Below are 20,944 nucleotides of genomic sequence, written 5' to 3' on the forward strand. Positions count from 1 at the left end.
CCCTAATTTAGTCATAAAGAGAGATGAAAATGACAATATAGTCAAATGAAACGTAACATCTCTTTATAACTGCACAGAAGACAGATGGCATTGCTGACAAATGCTGGTTATACGGGTGAATGTTTAAGGTAGGATGGTTCTGTTCTGCCTCAAATGCTTCTTCTTACAGCGTAACGCTCATATTGATTTAGCATTTTCTGATTCAATAGTACATGACAAACTAGTTGTATATCATACACAGGATAGGTGCCAGCAGGGAGAATGTTGGTGCTTCACATATTCATATTATGTACACATGAACAGACTGGAAGATTTACTGAGCACAGTGATTCAGACCAATACAGTCCATTCGGGGTCTGAAGGGAATAATAAAAATGAATAATTAATAAAAACCTAAGGTGTCCTCACTCCGTTATCATCAAGTAAGCCCAGGAGCGTAATGACAGAGAAAGAACAAGCAAAAGGGCAGTATGAAAAGGAGAAAGGAGGTTGGAGAAGTTAGGCCTAGGTGATTGGTTAGGGTCAATAGGATGGAAGAAAACTCAAGGTAGAGTTAGAGTGAAGAAGTCAGTTGGGATTAGAAACTGGGGAAGAAAGTTCACCCATCCATAATTCCTGAGTTATGGTTATGGGGTGGGTAAAGTCCATGAAGTAATTGCTGTTGTTATGAGGCATGGAGGGGGTAGGAATCCATCACAGGTATGGAGTTCCTCAGAAAAATTGCTAGATGATGTCAACAGAAGAGCTAAGAAACTGGTGGTGAAACGGATTATAGCTGTCCCCTAGGCTGTGTCTAGCGGTTGGGTGCCTAGTTCTATAAAGAAGTGCTTACTGAGAAATGTAGGTCGGTGTTCTATAGGATTCATGGACCTTGACCCAGTAGTGTAAGACTGTAATTCATAAAATGATGCTCGTTATGATTATTGCTGTTGTTATTAAAGTAAAGAAGTGTGCATGCAGTTTATTTAATTCTGGACTGGGGAGATCATGTGAAGGAACCCAATATCTTTTCTGTCCCAATCATGTACATTAACCACCTAAAAGGCAAGGACCAACTTTGCCCACTAGAATCTAGACCTCACTTTAAAATGAATGCCAGGAGCAATGGCATTTTAATAAGAAACCTTTATATAGATGAGACCTACTGTTTTTAATGAAAAAGTCTAAAGGAATATTGTACATATATAGTAACAGTAATAGAAATGAGGATAACGTTAAGTAACCCCCAATCATCATTTAGAAAACACATCTCGCTCAATCTCATCTTTGGTGTACGTCTATGTCTAAGTAAAACCATTGAACATATTGCTATATGGAACCAGTGTAAGTGCATGACAATTACTTAACGCAGTAGACTGGAGGAAGGATAGGCAATACTACCAGCCAATCAAGTCTCCTGTGTGCAAATATATTGACATGAAAATGCTAAAAGAAGGCGATAAAAGACCTTATGAACTGGTAGGGGTCAGGAAGTTGACCTAAGTGCCCATGTTGACGAGTATAGTCTTCAACACAAATGCCTGTGTTTGAATGGCGAATGAAGCATTTGGCTATAATAGGCTGCCTTTCGCTTGCTTTGCTTGTTGTTCTAGCACAACTCAGAAGACATGCTGTGTATGAACAAATACCACACAAGGCATGTTGAACACACTCTCTCACCGGCCATGTAAACTGCTCATTTAAAGTCAGTGGGGTCAAATACCATCACCATGAGACCTAATTACACCGTTAAGCTGTGGTAGTGATAAAATTGGTCACCAACCTGGATGTAATGTTTTCCAGAGCTCTGTAAAGTTCAGGACTGGATGGAATTTAATAAAAATCACTTGGCATGTAATAACCATAAAAGAAAAAGAAAAAGTTTCAAAAATACCAGGAACTTTAGAGGCATACTAATAACTTACTAAGAACAAAGCAACTTTTTTTTTAAAAAAAGCAAAACAATTAACATCTTTAATTCAATCTATATGCAAACAAAAAATGAAGAAAAAACGTCCACAAAAGACAGTAGTGTATATCAAAAAAACATCAATCATCTGGTAGTCTCAGTTTCTCACATATGTCCTAAGAGAGGCTCAACATGTTTTGCAGACCAGAATGTCTGCTTCTTCAGGAGAAAAACAGGACATATCAGACCTATGTCACAAATTATTGTAATGAATGAAATTCAATAAAGTACAAATGGCCCCATTCATATTTGACCCATAGCTTAGGACAGAAGAGGCACACTGATTGACATGCAACAGATAAGGAGAAATTGGTACAACCACGGCATCAGTGAAAAGTATTTCTTAGTGCTACATTTTAGGTTAAACACACTTATTTTCAAATCAGCAATTGTAAAGCTTAATTTCACCTTAATCAAAAGTTAGCCACTCCACAAACCCTATATAAACCCTAGGCTTTATATACGTTTCACATTGAACTGAAATTCTTTTTGTAATGTTGAAGATGTTTTGTAAGTTATCCAAGCCACTTCTTTGGCTGAAGAATTAACAAGGTATGAAATGCCTTCAACTTTACAAGAACACCTCCAGTTGAGTGTGACGACCTAATACTAGGTATGCCAATAACTGCATAAATGAAAACCTTCACAGACCTTTACTTACCTTTATTCTAAATGGGAACTTTTGCCCAAAAGTTGGGAAGACTAGACATGAGCCAAAATGTACTTACTACTAATATTTATTTAATGTAAAGGTCACAAAAGAACACAATATTTTGGTAAGCGACTACATAAATTTGAACAATCTAAGAGGGATTGTACAAGGACATCAAGTGACACAATAAAGAAATACCAGCCCCCCTGACAGTAGAAAGTTATATAATGTGCAGAAGGCTGCTCAATTTCTTGCAGATAATCTATTATTGAAGCCCAATGACAGCAATGATGACTGCTATACAACATAGCTCTGCACACAGAATTATAGTCCCTACCTGACACACACCCAGCCTGTAGTAAGTTCTAAGTACAACAACACTAAGGCTACGTACACACGTGCAATAATTATCTTTAGAAAATGAACGATTAACAACCGATCAACGATTATGCATGATTATTTTGAACAATTGTATTGTGCACAATTCTGTATGTGCTGTAATGTGACAATCATTCAAATATAATCTACCAATAATGTACACAAACTAGATAGGATTGTTTGAACGATGCAGGAAGTGACATGTACAGGGAAGGAACAATCCACGATCACTGAACGACCATACACACAATATATAGTGAACAATCGTTGCCCAATCAGATCCGCCAGACGGTGTTTCGTTTCCAGCTACATTCCTCGTTCATCAGCGTCAGTGGCCAGTCATTGTGCACTTTTTTTGTTAACGATTATCGGACAATCCGGTATAGTCATTTGTTTCCAACGATAATTATTGCACGTGTGTACATAGCCTAAGCTCACTACAGCAGTACAAATCAGACGTTCTTGGCTTTCTAAAACACCGGATCTCTAACTATACCAGCAGCAAAATTGATCAATATTCTACTGTATTTGACTTAGATCTAAACAGCAGCATGGGTGATTATGGCAGTTTATGATTCATTGCTGTAAATTCTAATTAAAAAAAAGGAAGATTCCAAAGGAGTAACTGATGTGACGTTGCGGAGATGGAAGGGTTACCTCTTCCCCACCAGGGTGGATAAAAGCAGAGATGGAAGGCCAAGCAATCATCGTGTGGAATGATCTGGCCCGCTCTTCATACAGTGTGGATTCTATTGCTGCCGGTGCCAGGCACGCTGGAGCCACAGCGTTTCCCTGGAGTCAGCGCTATTTTTGCCGCTGCTTCCTTTTTTACAATTAGATGATACACAGCCGTTAAAAAATAGTAACAGTATGTTAATGAGGTTAATGTGACACAGCGGTCCATGAGAAGCTTTTGCACCTGCCTCAAAGATGAGAGCAGATGTGAAAATCACAGCAACAAAATCACCTTCCTGAATGGTTTGCAATGATCGCAGTTGTCATGTTTCTTCAGTCTTCATGTTTGAAGCAATCCTGCACTGATCAGACTATAAAATGTAACATGATGGCTGGGAAGCGGCACCAAGGATTTCTTGCATATACATCAATTTTAAACATTCTGTATAATAAAAAGGAAGATGTTGTGTAGTTTCAAATAACTTAGATCTAAGCTATTGTTGTAGTGATTTATACAACCTTTAGCTGAACCCCAACTTTTAGGCTTGAACAGTTGTATGGGCCCCAGTAATGAGCTTTTCACAGTGTGCATTAAAAGCTGCAGCAACTCAATACAGCCCTGGGAGATGTGCAGCATCATTTAGCTCTCTACTTATACTCCCCCTTGCCCATTATTGGATTTTAGTTTGTTAAGTTCAGCATTATCTATGGTGGTGTTATCTATGGTGGTATCCAAATGCAGCTTGTCTAAAAATACCCACTCCTCCAGATTCCCAATCATCAAGGCATTCTGATATTTGCATAATCCCCCCCAGTATTTAGCATACTGCTTGGATAATTTAGGGGTAGGGATGAGTGAGAATGCCTGTGACATTCTCGCGAAAATTTCCCCAAACTTCCGGGGAAATTTCGGCAAACCGATTTTGTGAATTCCATTAAGTGCAGGTTCTCAAGCTCTCTCGGCTGTACTTATCATTGATCCATTGGGAGTTCATCTGAAGTTCGCCTGCAGGCACAGCTGATTGGAGGCACCAGCGTGTGCCACCCACGGGTGCTCCCAATCTGCTGTGACTGCAGCTGAGTTCAGTTCCCATGGTCACCGGGCCGTACTTATCATCGATAAGTACAGCCCAGTGAACATGCAAATCTGCGGTCAGCCCAGTGACCGCGCAATCAGCTGTGACTGCAGGCGAACTCCACATAAACTCTCAATGGAGATTTTCCATTGAGAGATAACCTGAGTTCGGCGAGAACACAACCTCGTGGCGAATCACAAGGCCTTTCTCGCTTATGTTTTGTAAGCGAGAAAGGGCCGATTTGCCACAAGATCGAAATTAAAAATTGAGGGGTCTCTAGAGGTGTTTTAATGCAGGGTGTTGTAGTGTTTTCAGAAAGCAATCTACAGCACTATTCTAGTTCCTCCCACAAGCTATAATCTACATGCATTAAATAGAATACATCTGACATTTGATCTGGTTCTTGTAGAACTAAATAACACATTGCTGTTCCAAATTGGTTGTTGAGGCACATAGAGGTGTTCCAGCTATGGTTTTGGAAGCTGAACTGAATGTCAAAACCATAAGCCATTGGTGACAATACCTGCTGGATGCTTTAAATACAGGTAATGTAAACATCAAACCAACAATTGGCTCCCATTGTCTTGTAGCTGTCAATGAAAGTGCTGCTTGGTCTACCTTGACAACATTCTCCATGTTTGGATTTACTATTTGTTAATATTCACAGCAGACAGCATTTTGTTCAGCTGGTGGTTATCAGACATTTCCACTTTGAGAATCCCCAGAGATCTGCAGCCTTTCCATTGTCCTCACATACATTGCAGCACCAGCAATGTTGAGGGCATGTTTGAATACTAGAGCATCTGGGAACATGGAAGCGCACCAGATGAGCAAAAGGAGTACTTCTTGTTTTCCTCGGAGTTCTGGAGACATCACAATAATATGTCACAAGACATGAAAATGCTGTAAATTAAATGCATCAGAATAAACAATAGACAAGATGTAAACTTTAAAAATTTTTAATGATGCTCCAGGACTTTTAATATTACCCATTTAGGCATTTGGTGAGCGGGTAAGTCAGAAAGGCTATGTACAGTGACACTTCACTAGTAGCAAGTCATGGCATTTTGGTAGGGCCAGGGACCTACAAAAATGGAAAGTCCACTTACATTATCTGGGCCCCCCTACCAAATCACATAGGGTTTCCTGATGAGGACAACAGCGGACCATGCCTTTGTATTGTATGTTGAAATGTCTACTTGTAATCTCCAAAAGTTGTGGGAACAATTCAGAGCCCAAGAGTTTTTCCTTCTGTGCCAGGTCAATAATGGCACAGTTGCTAGCTTGATGACAACTAAAATATGTACCCTCAGGTATGTAACACATATGCTCATATGGCTTCGGTAGACTCTTTAGGGAGCAGAGACCATTGTGAACGGCGTACATGCTCTGCAAAGTGCTTAGAAATTTCCTTGCACCATATAAATAATTAAAATAGAATAAATAAAGCGAATGTTTAATTTCAGCAGTGCATATTATGCTCCAAAAATGCTGCAGTCTCCCAGGAAAAATATGAAATGATTGCACAAAGGTGAATATTGCTCTGCCGACATATGGTTTTTGAATGATTTTCAGCTTATTTTACCATCTTCTTCACCAATACAACACATGACCATAAAACTAGTTATAATGGAGCTAAAGTCATATGCGTGATCCAATCCGTGACTCCAAAAACACAATAATCCTAGAATATAAAAAGAGAAATAACAATACATTTTTATTGAAAGCAGAATGTTTTGTAATTAAGAAGTTTCAATAACAGTAATTTATCTTCAGTTTGTACGGCGTTTCTGATTTAAAGACACCTGCCTTACAAGAAGTGCAACTGCAAAATGTTTATGTTGTTTTAGAAATGATATTGCTCTTCCTAAAAGTTGTTTTATGTTCTGGGACTCCATCACAAGGTATATTGCAGATGCATTAAAGTAACAAGGAGTTGTCTCAGGAACTCGATGAGTAGAATTTTATGGTTATGGCTTCTGGAGCATAAGATACTTTTTAATGAAATTCAGTTTAAAACCACCATATGGGATGTACAAGAGAAGGGTATGATGTCTTATAATGCTGAAAAGATCAGAGTAAAGAAACCATGCAATCATTAGCAATAGGCCTGGATTTCTGCAAAACAAAGGTAGGCTGTGGCCAGGGCTAGCATGGCTACCAGGCGTGGCAAAAAGCCACCTGGACATCATTTTCATGTCAGGATTAGCAGTATTTTACTGTATTTTACTACTCCCAGACACCTTCTGTCACACACTAGGCGACCAGGAGTGTAATTGGCAGCAATCCCCAGGCTTTTTCAGACATTTGCAGGCTACAAAAACCTAGCATGTTTTTATTTAATTGCAACCACTTGCATAAGTGGTGACAAATGGTTCCAATTCAGCTTTAGCTTTAGGGTGAAAGCTACTTCTAGACAATGGGCCTGATTTATTAAGGTTCTCCAAGACTGGAGAAAAGACTATCACAAGGAAATCTGGGTGATCCAGCAAACCAAGAATAGGTTTGATCTAGGATTTAAAACATTTCCCAACTAAGAACCAATGTTTTAATAAATCCTTTGTAGATTTGCTGGATTCTGCCATGTTGGTTCTCCTATGATAGTCTATCTTCTTTGATCTAGGAGAGTATTATTAAATCAGGCCCAATGCATGTAAAAAGTACAGCAATGCTGCAGAATCCTACTGCTTGTCAAGAAATGGACCAATTAAGTCCAATGTTAACCTCTTTTTGTTTAAAGTGGCAAAAATGCTTGCAAATACCATTAGTATGAACAGAAGTGGATATTGTTGATACATAATAATTTGTATATTGGATAATATGGATATTGGTAATAAAGGTTCCAGACTGCTGTAGTGCTTGCCAATAGAAGCCAGATAAGTCCTAAATTCTGAAGGGCGTTTCATGGCAGCTTGAAACCTTGCAGACCTAACCATTGTGTAGGTTCCTAATGGACCAGCAGTTTTCACATTCAACATTTGACAGCAGATGTTGACGGCCAATATTCAAATGCACACTTTCTTTATTGCTCCCATTCTTTTCGTTAGAGATGATGGTCGTAGGTGAGACATTGCTTGTAGCCTCCCAGCTATGGCCATGTTTTATTGGCACAAGGAAATGGTAACCACAATGCAACCTCACTGGCCATATATACTCATCCTTCACATTGACCACAGTATACTGTGTAACCTACAGTACAGGGTCACTTAGAATGAACCTGTTAGCACAGTAGGGTAACAGTTTTCTCTAGTCCTGTAGTCAGTGCCCTAAGTGGCCCTAACAAAGTTAAACTGTCTCTTTAAGCCTTTCCACCTTTGTCTTAGGCACACCATGTGCACCTATGAAGCTAATTTTGTAATTGGTCTACTAAAAAACCTACTGGGGTAATAGGATGGCAGAAGTATTAGGACAACAGCAAAAGTTGGTCAAGGGGAGCACAAAGGATAAATCCGGCCCTGATTATCAATATCCACAAGGAGAACAAATTTAACGATATAAAGATGTAATGATGTTGTCACTCTGAATATATTAAAAAACAAACATGCAATTTTGGTATGGGGAGGGGCAGATATAGGGAGGTGAACACTGTGCCAATGCACAAGGGCCTAATCAGCCAACCAGGGGCTCCCCAGCAGCCAAACTATTTGGGGGGGGGGGGGGGGGCAAGGTAGATCTGCACAGGAGATCTCTATTGGCTGCATCTGACACTGGGTATGTAAATATAATAATAAAAGCCTTCCAAACCAAATATTAGGCGAACCAATAACTCACCACCTACCCACCAAAGATTAACTGCTTTAGGGAGATATCATACCATATTTTTATATACCTCTCTGATACCATATTCATTTTACCCCAAGTGGGCCAATTCATTTTAAATAATAATCTCCAGTATCTAGGCACAGATTAGCATTGGCAGCTCCTTACTCTACATGAGGTTTGATTAGGAGATAAAAACGTACATTTACTCTTCGATGGCAATGCATTTAAAAATAAATTTAAAAATAAAAGTGATTTTAGGAGTGTTTTTTTATCTGATCTACAACACTTTGACATCTCTTTATGTGTGACAGATTCTTCAAAGAATCCTTAATTCTGGAACAAAAAGCAGAAATAGAGATTTGCAATACAGACAAATGACTGCAGAGCTCTTCATAAAATAATTGTTTGAGAAGATAATTGGAATAACTTGAATTGTTACCTATTGTAAGTCGTCAGATTTATTTATTTTTTCATTTAGTCACAGAATGAAACATGATTGGTCACCCATTTTTTTTATATTTTTAAATAATTTTAGATAATTTTTGCTGCTTATTGCTTTTTTGCAATTATTTGTGGAAACCTAGGAAAAGATTCTTGATGAGAAGATAAGATTGCCTCCTCGTAATATCTGTGCCTTCACTCCAGTTTGCGATCTTCTATTATATAGTTAGCATACTGGAGGCAGTTCCAAGCAGCGTAGATTTAAACTGCTCTTGTGTATTGTGGTTTCAGCCAAAGGTTTACAGAGAGGTTGTTTGTATACAGTAAATTCATCTTCCCATTTAAATATTCTACCGCAGAACACTATCATCACGGTCACTGTCAATATGTCTAAACCCAAGCTAATGGTTTTGTGCTCAGATGCATGACACAGGAGAATGAGCATGGCTTCCCACATGCAAAGCTAGCCTGGTCTGGTCTGTTTAACCACTTGTAACCAAGGATGACCATCTGTACAGAGATAATAAATCACCCAACACAGCCTAGAAATAGATGGCTGCTCTCTAGCTTCTCAGTTATTTTGTTTATTAGATAAACAGTGAACACAACATTTTTTCAGATGTTCCAGATCACACAAATATAAGCAGATTGGATAAAATTGGGGTATATGTTTAGAGCTTGCAGAAGACCCAAGCCTGTTGTTTGGGGAGCATGGCTAATGAAGGGGGTCCTAGAAAACCAAATACGGTGCGGTATTAAAAGATTTTGGCCTATTCCTGTTATTACATATTTAAGAGAGAAGAAAAAACTTAAATGTGCCTTCCTTCATTCTTTCTAACAAAAATAGTTTGAGAACTATACCGGTGTCCTGCTGTGGCCATGCCAACCCATACCATTCATTCATGGCTGGCAGATCATGGATGGCCACACAATGAAGCCATGTTGCCCACCCATTGGTATGGACTTTGTTCCCATCAAATAGCTAACAGGCTTCTCTTGAGCAACATATGACAATAGGTGATATTCATGAACACTAATAAAGATTTACAGCCATGGTGTGCTCTGTGACTACCAGGTTAGGTTAGAATGTTAAAACATTTATATTTTATAGGGAAATAATCCACAATACTTATTGCTTCAAAACCGCTTTAACTGCAAGTTAATGTGTATTTCAGTTTAAGCAAACTTTGGCAGGACCACAATGCAAACCCAAATTAGATACATGTACCCCACTTAAGAATTACATTTAATATTTTCACTAGGATACTTCTTTATTTGTTCCAAAAGCAAAAAAAAATCCTATCCACAGCTTACTTTTGAGAGTTGTGTAAAGGATTCTAATTTGGCAGCACAATGATGGCTTCTAACATGAACTCCAAATACTGGGCCTGTTTTATCAAAGTTCTCCAAGGCTGAAGAGGATACACTTACATCAGTGAAGCTGGGTGATCCAGCAAACCTGGAATGGATCTGGCTCAGGATTAAAAACACTTGCTAGCAAATAGCAAATTACTTTGAAAGAATCAATTCCAGGTCTGCTGGATCACCAAGCTTCACTGATGAAAGTGTATCCCCTCCAGTCTTAGAGAGCTTTAATAAATCAGGCCCACTATTTACTCTACTTGCTTCCAATACATAGGGAGGAGGGATCACATTTTATCCCTGAGAATGCTGATAGAGTTTGAGTTTTTAGTTTAGTATACATGATGTTGAAAACATACTAAATTGATATCAAGATCAACAAGTAGTTTTTTTCCTCTTGAAGAAAATATATTATAAAACTGTAGAATTATTGCAGTCAGCATATTCAAGAACACGTAAGCTGAAATATACATCTTTTGGTCTTCATACTACGCTGATATAGGAAATGTCTCCTTCAGCTGCATGAAAGGGCATTTCGTTTTGAAACAGCCGAGTCCCGTGGATAGGTAATTAGCCAATTGATTAAATGAATGTTTGAGATAGGAAAGCCATGTGTAAGCAAATCTTTTAACAGTTTGTAAAACAACAGGATAGCCACTGGGGCTTTTTTTTTTCTTATCATTCGTACTTTTAGGGTTTGGTTTCATTTATGTGAAGGTGAATGCATGATCGGAAGACTGACCAATATTAAAATTTAACATATCAGATTGTTCTAATTGAATTTCACTTGGTATAAAGTAAAAATATAAAATATATATGCGAAAATCAATAATTATCCCATCAACACAAATGGAAATATACAACAGAGAGAAATTACTTCTGTCTGTGGTCTTGGATCAATATCTGCTGTCAATCAAAACACCCAAATGAACAGCAATGGGTATTGATCATGTTATTTCCTGTATTTATATGGAGTACATAAGCCTGGTACATTGGTCTTTGCCCTGGAGGAACATTCAATCTAACAGTTTCCATAAGTGTTTAACCTAAATCACACATTTGGTCAGAAGACCAAAGTTTTAGGACAGCAGAGCAAAGTAAACCTGAATGATTACCATATTTACCACAGTGGGCCTAATTTATTAAAGCTCTCAAAGACTGGAGAAGATAGACTATAATGGCAGACTCTGGGTGAACTAGCAAACCTGGAATTTTTCACAACATCTCCTACCAATAACTTCCTGTTGAGAGCTTACAACGCTAAGTTTTTGTCTACCAATTACCAGTAGCATTGCCAACCTGCCATTGAATCTCTTTAGTTGGTGGTTGGGCTGTGTATCTGATAGACCTGATAGGATGTCCAGTGGACAACTGAAGGACAGATTGCAAGTTGGCAATGTTGCTGTTAACTGAAAGGCAATAGTGTTTTCAGCCAAAAAAGGGCTGGGAGATCTCTAGTTAGCCAACTTTGCAAATGGAAACTTTTGTGCAGAAATAGTTTACCAAATAGCTAAAATGTAATACTTCACCTTGCCTTTCTATTAGGTACTAACATAGGGAATTATGGGGGCATTTAAAAGCAAAATGAGTCAAAAATTGAATTTAATCTTTTGTGCTATCATAAACTCGAAGCTACAAGAACCACAATTGAATGGCAAAAACTTTGTGCATACGGAATTCGAAGGTAGGCATACACTCAACCCGTGTAGCTTCTTCTCTCCTAGCAAGGGGAACAGGTGAAAGAACAAGAAAAATAAGAATGCCTATAGGGCCATGTAAGACTAGACAACGAAGGTGAAATCCTTCCTGGTTCAGTATCTGTGCTCTTCGATAGATATGAAGGACAGTAGATATGATGAAGAGCTCCATTTTAATCACTCTTGTGTATAGAATCCCAAGTTTCCAAGTTCTGGTATAATAATGAGTAATAGTTGATTGGAGGAAGCATATAAATCTAGCTGTGGTTGTGGGTTGTAAAACTACATACTTTTGCTAATATCTATTGAGAAAAGTAGTGAAAAACATCCACGTGGATATTTGCCAGTATTCACCCTACACTAAGTTTATAACTGGCTGGCTTCCTTTGGCTTGGCCCACATGTGTGTTTTAAGAAGATGTTCTGTGCATGTCCCCAAAGGCTTCTAAACGCTTTCCTGAGGTCAGAACCTAAAAGGAGCATTAGACCTAATTGTAGAGTGCACACAAGTACTACATAAAGTGTTTGCTTGCTTGGCTGTGCACTTGGAGAAATCAAACCTGCAGCACTTACTGTATTTCTGTTATTGCTTCATAAATTGAAACTCACACCTGGGAGGACCATTTCAGACCTGTAGTTCAGACTCCTCTGCGGTCCCAACCACGCCCATTTAACTGACGGAGCAGTTGGGAACCATTTCTGTGCTTGTGTTCCCACATGGTTGTGATTGCAGTGTTGCTTTTGGATGCACAGTTGTTTTTCCTTCTCTGCAGGAAAACATGCCCAGCACCCACAAAAGCAACCAAAAACAAGTTTGCCACTCCCAGGCACAGCAGTTTTCTATGCAGCTGGGAGAAGCTAACAATGCAGTTTTCCATCGCAAGTCTAAAAGGGGACTAAAATATTGCAATCAGGTTGAAGCAATAGACCAGAACTGGCTGCATTGGACCTCCGCTGCTTATGTACAGTCCATCATGTTTACACTAGGTGTATGTATTATATTAGGATGAAGGATTCTGTATTCAATTGCTAAAATAGTACATCCTTTTTTTAAAAAAAATAGAAAACAAACTATTCAATGTGTTTAGTTTGTGCACGACATAAAATACTTACAAATTGCCACCACACCCATTAAATTAATTGCTATTAGAGCCATTTTAATAAAAAAGACAGCAAGAGCATTTGCCCCAGGGCCATCAGTATAAAAGTATCATCCAGGTAAATGTATTGTCATCAAGATGTTTGCAGCTATGTTTATATGGTATCCTAGAAAACTATAATATATTAGAAGAGTATTAATCAGTTTGAGAGATAAATGAGATTATTGATATTCTAGTTAAAAAAATGATAGAGCATAAAATTCCCCAATTATCTATTCCTCTCTACTCAAAACCTAAGACTTATAACATCCTTTTGAGTCTTAACAGATCTTAATATTTCCTGAAAACCTTCCGTTTTGTTAGAAGAATTCGTGTATGTTAAAAATGTAAAACTAATAGGAACGATTTATTAAATGCGTGTGTCAATCATCCCGTCATTTGCAAGTTAAATTCTCAGTTCACTGCACATGACTAAATGTCTGAAATGAACACAAATTCGCTGGCTTCGTGAAAAAAGCTACTTGAGTTCATTTCCTGCTATATTATGCTTTAGGATGTTCTAAGAAACTCTTAGTGTAACCTTTGATACATTTAACCATTGAAAGAAAGCTGTTAAATGAGTCAGTGCATATGGCATCCAAGGCTAGCAATGGAGGTTGCCAGTTTTATATTCGTGGTGCTAGTTCAGGGGCCAGCCTTCTAGCCTTGAATGGGACACCAAGCTGTGGGAGCCAACAGTCCTACTAACCCTTTACATTCTCCATGATTGCTGTTGAGCAATACAAGACCCTATGTGCTATGTGCACCTTAAAGCTGTCAAGAGGAACATTGCATATGGAATCAAAGACTAGCACTGGGGTTGCCCTTAGTCGTAGTTCTAGCTCAGGGGTGCAGTACAGCTTTGTCAGGGGTGCAGTATAGCTTTGTGCCCTCTTCTAGCCTTGAATGGACACCAAACCAAAGTGGTAGTCAACAATCTTACTGACAGGTACCCTTTATATATGCCATGAGTGCTGTTTAGCAATAAGTGTGCATATGTGTTATCTTCACCTTAAAACTGTCAAGAAGGCCATTTTGCATGGCACTTACAGCTAGCACTAGGGATTTCCAGTTGTATACCCTTGGTAGTGGTGCTAGTTCAGAGCACAATACAGCAAAGTGCCAACCTTCCAGTACTGAATGGGATACCAAAATGTAGTAGCCATCAGTCCTACTGACAAGTACCCTTTACAATCTTCATAAATGCTGCTGAGCAAGACAATTTCTAAGCTGTTATTTAGTCCATTAAACTTTAAAAGAGATCCAGTGCATAAAGAATCTAAGACTAGAACTAAGGATTGCCAGTTGTATACCCCTGGTAGTCATGCTAGTTCATGGGCACCACACAATCATGTGTTTTCCCATAGACCGACCTTCTGGCACAGGTGACCAAATTCTAGTAGCCAACAGTCCTACCTATTGTTCCACTTTATTTGGATCATAAATGCTTCTAAACAAAACAAGCCCTTAGCTGTTATCTATACTGTCAAGTTTTAAAGAGGACTATTGCATATGGCATCTAATTTGAGCCTTAGGGATTGCCAGTTCTATACAACTAGTAGTGATGCAAGTTCAGGGGCACAGGGCAGCAATTTGTCATTTCTAAGATCAACCTTTCAGTCTTGAGTGGTCAACAACCCTACTGGCACATGCTCTTTACATCCGCCGTTGGTTCTGTTGGTCAAAACATGCCCATAGCTGTTATCTGTACAGTCAAGTTTTCAACAGGGCCATTCCACATGGCATCTGTGTTTAGCACTTTGGGTTGCCAGCTAGTTCAGGAACACAGAACAGTAATATGCCTTCCCTGAGACCAATCTTCCATTCTTGAATGGGAGACCAAACTGTAATAGCCAACAACACCACCGAAATGTACCACTTACACAATCCATGAATACTGCTAAGCAAAACAAGCTCTGGTATGTGGACCTTAAACTATATACGAGGGGCAATGCATATGGCATCTAAGGGGGCAGTAGGGGTTGCTAGGTGTGTACCCCTGATAATGGTGCCAGTTCGTAGGCATAACACATGTTGCGATTTCTCTGCAACCCACCCTCCAGCCTTGAATGGAACACCAAACTGTAACAAACAGTCCTACTAAAAGCTTCCCTTTACATATGCTATGATTGCTGCTGAGCAAAACCAGCCCTTAGCTGTTATCCGTACCTTTACCTGTGTTGCTGCCAGTGTGGTTTGTACTGCTTTACGACTGCAGGGAATCTGAGAATATATTATTTTGCCCAAAGTATAAGCTGCCCTTGAAAAAAAACAAACAATCTTTATATGAATTATTCTAGGTGTTTGCAATGTTACTTTGCCATCGTTGCTCCTCTAAGTGTGCTGCATACGTAGCAGTTAACGCAGAGACACGTGTAAATAGATGTCAGTGGTTTCTCTACATTATGCAGCCGCAGAAGTACAACGAGCCTTGTTATCATTGCAAGCAAGTAACATGCCAGAGAACAATCTTACATGCTATGCTGACACCAGCAGTATATTACGGTTCAGACTTTTAAAATGCACATTTAAGACAACACAAACTGCGGCGTGCGTAATACTCTCTCGTACAACAATGGCCAGTGCTGCCCCCATCTGTCTTTTATAAAGTACCTGGCTTTAATATATGGATACATCCATGCAGAAGGGGATTTACTAATGTTCTTATAACTAAATGATCGCAAATCTATTGGATACATTTCTTGTTTCTTTACATATTTAATATTTAATCTAGAGGGCAATAAAATAATAAGACATGTTTCATTCTTTGCCACATTTTTCTGGATCCAAGAAATCAAGTTAAAGAAACAACACTGGTGATTTTTATGCAGTTATAACTTTATTCCAAAATAATTTGGTATTAAAGATTGTGAGCTCACACATGTGGTTCTTTAATAAGAAAATATGACATTTTAGTGGCACCAACTAGTGTACAGCACCCATTGACTTTAATAGGTGATACAGAATATTTTGTATATTTTTATATTTCTATTTAATTGTTATCATTCAATCATATTGCATTCATCAACCGCGTATAAATGTGCAGCAATATAATTTTTATTACTGATCTTTAAAACATCATACCACTAGTCTGTCCATTGAACTTTCATTGTCAGAGCTGCATTGCTCTGCTAGTTGGCAATTATATTGCTCTTTAAGGCATGGCATGCCATAGGCAGCATTTAAAAAGTGTTAAAGAACTACAAGTCCTGTTAAACTTGTTAGCATACATTAGCGGCTCAAAAATTAAGTTATCCAGTACATAAAGTTTAATTACATTTTTTTTAGCAGCATGCAGAGGATGTGCTTGTTTATGAATATGAAGCAAACCAGCACATCCATTTACACCCAGTGGGCACTGCAAGCGGGCTGATATTTTTGACTTTCAAGCAATACTTTAACCATGAGAGTGTTTATCTGCCAGACCCACCCAACAATATATAATATTTATAGAGATGCTTCAGCCAACTTATACAATTAATAGCCTATTGGTGTTAATTAATAGACATGGGCTCTTGTATTTATTGGGTTATTTAATCCTTCCCTAACAACTTATTATAAATAACATTTTGATGATTACTTCACTCCAAGACAATAGATGAGAGATATTGATCTAAGTCTTAGTGCACCCAACGACCACAATGCAATGCTTACTATCATATGAGCGGTGCCGGTATTCTCATTTAGAAAGCCAGTGCAATGATAATGCGTTAAGTCCACTCGCTCCTACTGACCAATTAGATACTTTCTATTGACATAACCAGCTGAGTTCTATAGATTATTGTGCATGGAATATTATTATTGATTTTTACAGTGCCTAAGGACTTGTTCACACCATGCCATCATTTTTGCTGCATTTTCAAATGCAAGTTATTGTTTTTAATAGAACTTGTTCACACCATTGTATTATGTTGCAGGACATTGTGATTTTTTTGAGGTTTGTCAAGCTGCATTTTATCATTTAAATCATTGGATTAAGTTTAAGCATAATGTAAAATGTATGAATGCATGTGAACTAAACATGCACTACAACATGTATTCCTGGTGTGACCCTAACATAAGGTTGGCCATTACGGTACAGGTATCTAACCAAGAACAACATATTGTGAATATTTGGCCATCCTCACATAGCTAGAAAACCCAAGGTCCTGACAACCTTCTGGGATAGATGGAGGGTGCATGCATATGCTGAAAAGTGTAAGGACTAATCCCCATCTATCTAGGTAAGCCAATTGTTAGAAATCGGTTGCGTTTCATCAATTTATTGTGCTTTGAGTTGACTAAACAAGATTCAGGCAAAGTTATCTTTTTCATGGACAACTGGGAATAACGGTCAATTTGTTGGAACATTTACCATATTGCTAAATAACTTTCAACTAACTTTGCCATTTTGCATTATTGTCCTGTAACTTTTTGCCCTATATAACCAAAAATCTTTACTAGTAGACCAAAAAAAAATAAGTTTCCTTCAACACTTTTTTGGTGAATTTTAATTTGACTTTCTCCTTTTTTATCTCTTCATCATTCACCAAATCCATGTATCCCTGATTTTTGTCTAAAACCTTAGCAAGGCAAAATATGGGGGCCATAGAGGAGAAGAAAATGGCTACTAAGAATCTGATCATCAAATCTTGTAGTGTTTAACAAGGTTTATGCAATGAGATATTCAAAAGATTGGAGCCCAGACCTGTGAAGTTAACCATTTGATGAAAGGTTATAGGGAAGGAGATGGAGGCATACAAGTGCAGCCATATGTCCGAGCCCAGCAGCCGCAGATAGGGACACATCTTTAGTTTTTGTGTATGCATAATAGATTTGTCAAGGTTTTATTCCTATATGATCTTATATTATCCTGATTAGGGACAGCTAACTGTTGCATTAACTCTATCTTATATAATAAAAATAAATCTTGTCATCTGCCCACGTATGATTTATAATGCGTATATTACCCAAACCTCTATTTAAAATAAAATATGAATATATATTCAGTTTAACAAACTACCTATTAAGTCAGCCCTTAGTGCTGCTTGTTGTGGGGCTACAAGTCCCAGCAAGCATCCATTCTGGGATTTTTAAATTAATGCTGACATGATTTGTAGAATTAGGACTATCAAATACTTGTTTGTATTATAGTTGTCATTATGAATCTACAATGTTATTGTAATGGATCATTGCACCCAGAAAAACAGCCACATGTAACACAGCAATATCATGAATGTACTACATTCTGTATGGTTTAGAGCTGTGATGTTTTTCTAGTATAGCATTCTATCTTTAGCATTCTACAGCACATTTATTTCTACTTTACACCTATTCTATTGGCAGATTGCATGCAAACACTGCTTTTATGTGCAGAAACCTGCAACACCATGCATGACTTGTACCTGAGACAGACCCATGCAACTTATGTAAAACTCTCTGCATCTCAATAGGTTGGACAGGGCTAGCTGGTATCTGTAGTTCTACAGCAAATAAAAGTTTCCTAAGCAATCCCTATAACAAAGATAGAGGATCACAGGTCCAGGCATTGCTTTCCAGGCATGTATGTTTAAACCTAGGGTTCCACAAGAGCTACATTCAGTATAAGGCTGCCTATAACCTATGTGTGGCTCTTTCTTCATATGACAAGCAGATTGTATTTTCTATTTTTATAGATGTCACCTGGATCACCCTGGAGTCCTCATAATACCTCCATCAATGTATTCACTGTACAGCCTCTTCCCACGCATGTTTCACACAAATGAAACTAGTCAAGCCTGCAACTCATTAGCCTAGGGTTCATATGTGAATTGTTTAATATCAGTTATCACACATAACTGGGTCTTATTGCTCTGACATCTCTGTGACCTAAGCAGAAATTAAATATGGCCTTAAATATATCAAGGAAGCAGCTTTTAATAGGGTGCTTAACCCTTCTGGAACCAAAGGGACCAGCATGGCATTCTCCAAATGCTGTTGGCAAGGACAAAAATCAACCCTGCAGTGCAGTTATACATGGTTAGAGTTACCAGGCCTGGAGATTTTGCTGAGCATGATCTTCATTAAACACATCAAATCTACCTAGGAGTAGCACACCTTGGAGGTAGATTGCATACTCATTAGCCAGCTTGATTATTGCCAGCTTGGCACAGGGTGTGGTGACACATATGCCCAACATAAATGTAAGATTGCCCAAGGTAAGGCAATTCAGTGCAGGTGTACAACCTAAATCAAGCGACAAGAAATGGGCAAACAGCATAAGATGGATCAATTTCAGCTCAGACCATCAGCATTCTAGGCAATGGAATCAGGGACACGATCGTATTTTCAAAGTTCATTCACATGACCCATAGATTGCAATGGTAAGAGATGACCATTCCAGCCAGATCTTTATGGATCAGAACCTAACCTGGCCCAACCAAGACACCTTTATTTATAAACTGCCCAACTAACCCCATTGGCACTGATCTTCCAAGACACACAAGTCAACTCATACATATCCAACATTGACCAAGTCCACCATAAGCACACAGTTACCCCCACAGACACCTGATGATATAAAGCTGTATTGTACCTCTCTGTGCAGCTCCAGCTGGATAGAATCCTATAGCTGAGATGAGTAGAAGGCAAGCCAGCAAATGTCCAGCTTCTCGATCCATCCTCATCATAGGTCACCAGCAGCCATCTCCAATCTAGCTTAGTCCCCAGTCTGAGAGCCTACCCTTCTTCCAGGCTCTAGCAGCCCTATGATACTCTATACCTCATTTACTAAGTACAGCTCTGAGGCTTGAGTGATATTTCCAGATGGATGAAAGCATTTCAGAGGTGGCTTTGCCTTGCGCAGGCAGATAGATATTCCTTGGAAAGTCTCAGTGTGGGTTCTCCTGGACCTTTGGAGTCATGTCCACTGCATACATTCTGCTTTCTTTCTTCTGTGCATACACCCAGTTTTATATCACCTTAGTTTAATATCCAACAGCTCCTCTTAGTCACTGTCCATCAAGGTCTTCCTTGCTCCTTGTAGACCACAGCTTGCTCCAGCAGTCCCTTGCAGAAGATGCAGTTACTGAGGTTTGCAATGCTTTTTATTACCTGTGGTCCTTCTAAGCATTCCTCTTTCTATAGAATCATTAAGCTGTTTGCTTAGCTTTGCATCCCTTTGCTGCTTATAGTTCAGGCTCAGAGACAGCCCCAACTTTTCCTGTCTGTCTGATCTCACTCCTATAGCTTCTGTGTGCTGTGTGTATGGTATACTCCAATGGTTTGATACTGGCTCAGTCATTCCCTGTAGTCTAATACACCTCCACCTCCCTCCCTTCTCTTAGCAGCATTGGCAGGCTTCAGCATTCGCAGCTCCAGACCACAAGAAGCTGCTGAATTTTTAATGAGCTATGCCCTTGCCTGCAGCCAATGGGTGCCCAGGAAAGGTTGGGATAGGTGTGGCTTGAAGGATTGCTATTTGAGTGCTATTTGTGCCTTTGCTGCCTGACTTGTGTCTATAGAGCTCTGCTATACCAATTGGATTGGGAGATAGAAGGAGATGATCTAGTTAAAGCAGCCTGTAACAATGTGCATAGGATAACATTCGGTAATCAAAGCAGAATTGCTTTATTAGGCTGTTTGCTGTATGATCAGGTGGATGGTTGGGGAGCTGTCCAGTGCTGAAACCCCAATTCTGTGCTTGCATTGGCTTCCAATAATTCCCTGGATGGGAGAATGTGAGCTGTGTGCTCTGTCCAGTGCTGAACCAGCAGCCATGCAGCTCTCTTTGTTTAATATGTCCATACCCTGCTGTACTGTCTAATCATCCTTTACTATGCAGAAAGTGAATATTTT

The 20,944-nt window shown here is 38.9% G+C and overlaps 1 protein-coding gene across 3 annotated transcripts in view; it reads right to left on the reverse strand.

Moving 5' to 3' along the window:
- UNC5D (unc-5 netrin receptor D) overlaps nt 1–20,404 on the reverse strand; it is a 467,881-nt gene extending 447,477 nt beyond the window's left edge. For all 3 annotated transcript variants that reach the window (XM_072402778.1, XM_072402777.1, XM_072402780.1), the window contains exon 1: nt 19,683–20,404. In XM_072402778.1, coding sequence (XP_072258879.1) covers nt 19,683–19,776 — 94 coding nt within the window. In that variant the 5' untranslated portion in view covers nt 19,777–20,404. The remainder of the gene's footprint in view (nt 1–19,682) is intronic.
- Nucleotides 20,405–20,944: the final 540 nt, after the last annotated feature.

This window comes from Pyxicephalus adspersus, chromosome 2 (assembly GCF_032062135.1).
Source record: "Pyxicephalus adspersus chromosome 2, UCB_Pads_2.0, whole genome shotgun sequence".
NCBI classification, from domain to species: domain Eukaryota; kingdom Metazoa; phylum Chordata; class Amphibia; order Anura; family Pyxicephalidae; genus Pyxicephalus; species Pyxicephalus adspersus.